The sequence below is a fragment of the Canis lupus genome, chromosome 6, assembly GCF_011100685.1.
Source record: "Canis lupus familiaris isolate Mischka breed German Shepherd chromosome 6, alternate assembly UU_Cfam_GSD_1.0, whole genome shotgun sequence".
In the NCBI taxonomy this organism is placed as follows: domain Eukaryota; kingdom Metazoa; phylum Chordata; class Mammalia; order Carnivora; family Canidae; genus Canis; species Canis lupus.
In genome coordinates, this window is record NC_049227.1 from 38,213,225 (window position 1) to 38,219,630 (window position 6,406).

A 6,406-nucleotide genomic window follows, 5' to 3' on the forward strand; every position below is an offset into this window, starting at 1 on the left:
TTGGAAGTATCCGTTGACCACAGCCTCCTAACCAAAACCATGTCCTCTCTCATGAGAAGTAAGCCCTCTTTGAAGTTGGCAAATACATACGTCTGTAGTCAGTAAAAGACACTTTAAAAGAAGTAATATAAGAATATGTTTATTAAGCTGAAAGCAAAAACTGCAAATGTATGGTACGTTTTGCAAAAGGCTCTCTTGGGATAAGGTACACACACAGTGATGTGTGTTCTTCGACGCGCTGTCTGTTCTCGGGCCTGAGACTCCTCTATTGGTTTGAGAGGCCTCTGGCTGCAATCCCAACCTTGCTGGCAGGTGAGAGTATCAAGGGTGTGTATGTGGGTAAAGCATTAGTGACAGCATTCAGGAGAAGATGCTGTGATCCATCAGTTTCCAGTCCACGTGGGTCAGTAAGAGAGACAGCTGTGGCGCGGGGCTTCGCAGCTTTCTTTGGGGGTGTGGATCCCAGGGTGATCGTCTGCCGTGGTGGGCCTTTTTCCTTAGTGCCTTTTCCTTTTCCTACCGAATTTGGAGGCTTCTTGTCAGGAGCAGAGGGACTGCGTGGCAGAAGAGCTAAATCGGATTCCCCTTCTAGGAAGTTGACAAAAAGCCCCGCAAAGGAGCTCTTGGGCGTCGGTTGGGGATCTGGCCTCACGGGGGGCTTGGGGGTACTTTTGGATCCAAGCCCCCCGGTCATGCATCTGATAACCCCACCTTGCTCTTCGCTGCAAAGCTGCCGCACGTCTTCCTCCTTGATCCCTAGGGTGCCGCTCATCAACTGCAGTGCTTCGCGGTGATCCCTCCGAGGTGCCCGAAAACATCCCAGTAAGAGTCTCCTTACTAGGGTTTTGTCCACCATTCCTTCAGAGCTACTTACGAGGTTCATCAGTTTCTTCTGCGTATCATCCAGTACTTCCTGCTGGACCTCGTTTCGTTTTCGGAGTGCCTCCAGTTTGTCTTCCTTCAGGTCCAAGACGGTGTTTGTTTTAGTTAGTCGTGCCTGTAAGGACTTCAGTTTTCCTTCTAGAGTATCTGTCTTGTCCATCCACTCGGCTACCTCCGACTTGAGACTGGCTAGTGTTTGAGCATACTGCTTTCCTTGTTCCTGCAAGGCAGAAAGCTGCGCCGCGGTTTCCTCTTTCTGTCGGGTGATAACGTGCAGCTGCTCCCGCAGGGACTCCACCTGCATACTGGCCTGGTGGGTCGCACGTGCCGTGGCATTGGAGGACACCGCCAGCTTTTCCTCCAATACCGCGACTTCTTTCCGTAGCTTAGCCACTTTGTCTTCTGCCAGCAGAGACTCACGCTGACGAGTGTCCTCCGATTCTACAGCACGGCGACGCGTTCTCTCCAGCTCCTGGTTTAGGTGTAATTCCTTGTCACGCAGCTGCTGAAGCTCATCCTGGAGGGCACCGTTTTCCATCTGTTTGCGTTTCAGCGCCAACAGGACTCCGTCCCTCTCCTGCTGAAACACGACCGCCTTTTCCTGTGCCGACGTAACTGCATCTATAAGCTGATTCAGTTCCCCGGCCTCGCCCTCTTCTCGTTCTTTCAGTAGTTGCTCCAAAGCAAGTGCCTTCTCTTTGATCGCAGCGTGGTGGGATTCCTCCTCTTGCCACATCTTCGAGAGCCTCATATTGGTCTCTTGCAATGCCTGCCTTTCTGCTTCCTTTTCCCTAGATGAGTCTGCTGTTTTTTCCTTTTCCTCTTTTAGTTGACACACGTCCATCTCAAGATCGGCTATCCTCTCCTTCAGGTTTCTCACTGCCTGCCTCAAAAGCTCATTTTCACTCACTTGGCCAGTGAAGTCCTCCATTAAGGAATGCAACTCCTCGCTTTTCGCCTGGATCAGGAGCTCTTTAGCCTGGATTAAGTTCTGTAGAACCTCCTCCTTCTCCCTTAGCTGCTGGATTTTGGAATCGGCGCGTTCGTGTGCTTTGCGTTTGAGTTCTGACGTGGCAGCAGCGCAATCCATCAATCTCTGGTTATCTTCCTGCAGGGTTCGAATCGTGGTCTCTCGGTCTTGCACTGACTTTCTCAGCTCTTCCACCTCCTCTTGGAGCCACGGAGGAGACTCAGTCGCTGAGTCCGATTTAAAAGCCTTCAGAGGTTCCTCCGACTCTGAGGACTCGGTGGAGGGCTGGAGGCAACTCACGTCAGGCTTCCCCAGGAGGTGATCCTGGGCGTTGCAAAGCTCCCCGATGCTGAGCTGAATTTGTGCCAGTTCCTTCTCCAGATTCCTTAGCTTGTTCTCATTCCCTCTGTAATCTCTGATCACGTCCATATAGGTCATCTCTAGCTCAGAGTCACCGTTGATGTTGGTTAAAGCCCGCACCTGCTGTTGTCGAAGAAGCTCCTGAAGCCGGGGTGACTCACGCTTCATATTTTGTACTGTGGCCGTCACCTGCTGCCTCCACTCTTCCATTATCTTCACTCGCTGCCTGAATGTGTCTCGTTCCTCGAGAAGCTCCTTGAACCGATCCATGGGAACACCTCGAACCTCATTAGCAGTGCTGGATGTTTGCAGAATTGTCAATAAAGTCTGACACTTCTGTTTTAAGGCGTCGACTTCGAGGTCTCTCTCTCGAATAATGTGGGATAAATGCTGAATCGTTTCTCTAAACACATCCTGATCGCGATTTTCAGTTCGAGTGGCCAGCTTTTTATTTTCCTCTTGCATTTTCCTGAGGTCTGCTTCTCTAGACGCAATTATATCTATCACTTTGTGATACTCTCTCTTCAGATTGCTATTCTCTCTCGTTTTGTCCTCTAAGACAGCCAGTACTCGTTGGCTTTGCAAAGCAGACTCTTGCAACTGCTGCTGAAGCTGTTCTACGTGCTGGCCGTGAGAAGCCGCAGATATTCTGCTCCAAAGACCCTGAATCTCTGCATCTTTTTGCTCGATAATCTGAGTTAGTTTCCCGATCTCATCTTGGGACGGCAGATCAATCTGTTCAGTCAGCCGGATGTTCTTTTCAGTTAGAAGCTTCACTTCCAGTTCTTGGTCTTTTACTCCTTGTGCTAATCTTTCCGTTTTGGCTTTGGAGAAATCATGCTTTTCACTTCCGTTTTCTATACTAAGATGCTGCCTTGTTGTGACTTGGACAACGTCAGAAGGTTGTGTTGCAGCGTGCTGGCCTGGGTCGGCCAACTGGGCTTTAATGCGTTCTACTGTGTCTTGCAAATTCTGAATCTCCTCGTCTTTGGCGGAAAGGAGCCGAGTGTGCTCACTGGTCATCTGCTCCTGCTGGCCTCTAAGATCGTCCACTTCCCACTTCTGCTCTTCCAAGGAATGAAGCAGCCGTATCTTACCCTGCTGTTGATCGTTAATGATCTTCTGTTGTTCTTTTATTTCGTCTTCGAGGTCAACTCTTAATTCATTCAGCTGCAACACCTCACACTCTAGTTCCACGATATCATCTAGGAGTTTAGGTAAAGCCTGACTCTGATGTTTTAGTCGCTCCAGTTCTTCTTTCAGGTGAATATTTTCTTTGATCATGCATGTGAGGGATGTGTCTTTTTCCTCCACGGTTTGCTGTAAAATTTCAATTCTTTTTAAGGCTTGGGTATACTTTTCCAGGTCCTCTGGAAGCTCTGGACTTCCCTTAAGGCTGTCAATACAAATATCTTTCTCCTTCACTACTTGTGTCAATTGCTTCTGTACCTCCAAAACATAGGCCAGAATTTCCTGGGTTTCTTTATGGTCGGCATCCATTTGCTCAAGACTCTTCTTGAGGTGTAATATTTCGACGTCCTTCTCTTGACTCACTTGAATGAAGTGGGCATGCTCCAGAGGTGAGGCCAAATGATCCGGGTTCTGTGTGCTTGACAACTCTTTGATGGTCTGATGGTACTTGTTTGTTGCTTCCAAAAGCTTCTTTTCAGCCCGACACAATGTGGCTATTAAGTGTCCTTTATCTCTTTTTAAAGCCCTCAGAGCAGTGTTTTTTCCCAGAGAATCCTCATTGCTATGGAGAATAGATTGTTCCAGCTGATGTCTTGTATCTTTGAGCGCCAAAACCAACTTCTGGTTCTCCTCTCTGAGATCCATGCTGTGTTTGTTTAAATTGTCATTCAGCCGCTCCATTTCGGAAACCTTTTGTTCCAGGCTTCTAAGCTCAGTTTCCCTTTCTTTAACTAAGTCATCTTCCGAATGACTGGGAGAGTCTTGCTTGAGAGACTCCATTAGCTCCTCTGTGGCACTACAGAGGGCCTTCTCGTTTTGTTTGCTATGTTCCTGAGGTTCAAAGCTCCCCTGGATGTTGAAGTGACATCTTTCTGACTGATCTGGCCGATGCAAATCATTAGCAGCCAATTCACTGTGAATTGACTTTTCTTTCTGTACATCTAACTCTGTAGTCGCATTCGTCTCATCCTCAAGTTGACAAGCTCTCTTTTCTTCCTCATTGACCTCTTGTCTTAGTTTAATGGTGATGCCACTGCCTTCATTTTCTTGTTGCGGTAGCTGGCCTTCCATCGAAGCCCTGGGCAGTGTGGTCCCATTCTGTCTGTACGGCTCCCCTGACGCTGCTACCAGGGATTCCTCCTCAGTTGTCCTCTGATTGAAGTTTTGTTCATTGGCCTCCGGGTCACGTCTTGACGGATTTACTTCTGAATGCGAGGTGATGTCTCCTGGAGCTGTGCGTTCAGTGACTTCTTGCTCCTTGTTCACTTTAGAAAGTGGCAGTTGAAGTTCTTCCTTTCCTTGGCTTAACGATGAATTCTCTTGCCCCACAATGTGGACTGGCTCTGGAAGTTTCAGATTGTCTTCCGTGAGATCATTGTCCTGGTTTGCGCTACACAGTCTCATGGTTTCCTTTTCAGCATCGGACAGTGCTTCCTGCAGTCCGAACACTTCTTCCACTGGTGTACTTTGTGAAAGAACGCTCTCCTGCGTGACTCCTGCATCACTTCTCTTCGAAACAGAAGGCTGCAGTTCACACTCCTCGATCTTGTCTTTCTTTTCTTCGTGTGTCTGGTCCTGTCCTCTCCTCAAAACATCTCTTTCACTTTCTGCAGAAGATAGTTGGTCACTTAGGGATTGTATTCTTTCTTCAAGTTCTTCCATTTTCCTGGTAGACTCTGCTTTCTCAGTTTGTAGAACTTGAATGGTTTTCTGCAGATCCTCAATTGGAGGGTCACCGGCTACTCTGATTCCACAGGTGTCCTTCCGTAACAGACTCTGCAGTTCTTCAACCTTTTTCTCATGACCGTTTAATTTTTTGCGGCACCTGCGAATTACGTCTGCGAGCTTCTGCTGGTGGACATTCTGCAGTGCTGCCATTTCAAGTTGGTGATCCTCAATTTCCTTGCTTCGCTTCTGCTCCAGTTCCTTGATGGTATTCTGCAGTTTGCAGATTTTGTGTGGCTCTAGGCTATTTGTTCCCTGCAAGGAAGCCTGGGAAAGACGTTTCCAATGACTGACTTCGGCCTCAAGTCTTAAGACTTCATTTGACAGTCTGTTTATTTCTTGCTGTGACCAAATCACGTCAGCAACGTCCATGGCATCACCGTGGAAAGGTGAAGCGTGATGACCGAAATCGTAACTGGAGGAAGGAGATTCCATGGCTGACAGTTGGCCACCAGCTCCAGAATTTACCCACAGAGCGGCCGACTGAAGCTTCAGCAATTGCTCCTCAGTCACTTGTTGTTTTTCTCTAAGCAGTGCTATTTCTACCTGCTTCTGTTGGAGCTGATGTTGGTAGCTAGCACTTTGCTGCTTTAGTTGAAGCTGTGAAGCTTCATACTTCTCTTCTAGATCACTACACAGAGTTTTAAGTCTCTCATTCTCTGATGTTAAGGTCACCCGACTCACCTCATCCTCCTTTCTCCCAGAGTCAGGTACCTCATCCACCTTTTCCCTTCCCTTCATCAGCACATCTCTGGTGACATTGAAGATGTGGCCGGTGAGGGAAGTCGTACTGCCATCCGCTTGCCCTAGGAGACGGCCTAGGTCAGAGCCCAGGCCACGGGTCCAGGAAAGCATTTGTGCGGGTCGAAGAACTGATCTGGTCCACTTCACAAAAAGCGTCCAGCCCAGTCAGACTACCCCGCCAAGTGTCCCAGAACTGCTGCCTGTGCAAGGCTAAGAACCCAGAGACAATGATGCGTTTCTAGGCAACGCCCACCTCGGGTTCCGCCACAGCGGGCCAGGCAAGCCAGGCCGAGGCAAGGCCTCGGGCCTTCTGAAGGCCGTCTGCGGCCCCCGGCCCTGGTCGCGGTCCCCGCCGCGCATTCCCCCGACTGCCCACGCCAGGGTTGGGCCCCTTCCCCTGCTCCCCGCTGCGCTGGCTGTCCCAGGTGGGCCCCAGAGCGTGTGCCCACATGCGCCTGGCCCTCTCCTTCTCCCCGCCTAGTGGTATCCCACTGCACATAGTCCGCGGACTCTGGTTTCCACACAGCGTTAGTT

At 49.5% G+C, this 6,406-nt stretch overlaps 1 protein-coding gene across 1 annotated transcript; it reads right to left on the reverse strand.

Annotated features, from left to right (window-relative positions):
* Nucleotides 1-265: 265 nt before the first annotated feature.
* LOC119876340 (thyroid receptor-interacting protein 11-like) lies at nucleotides 266-5,983 on the reverse strand. Its single transcript, XM_038538933.1, has one exon. It carries the CDS (start codon nucleotides 5,981-5,983, stop codon nucleotides 266-268), a length of 5,718 nt encoding a protein of 1,905 aa, XP_038394861.1.
* Nucleotides 5,984-6,406: the final 423 nt, after the last annotated feature.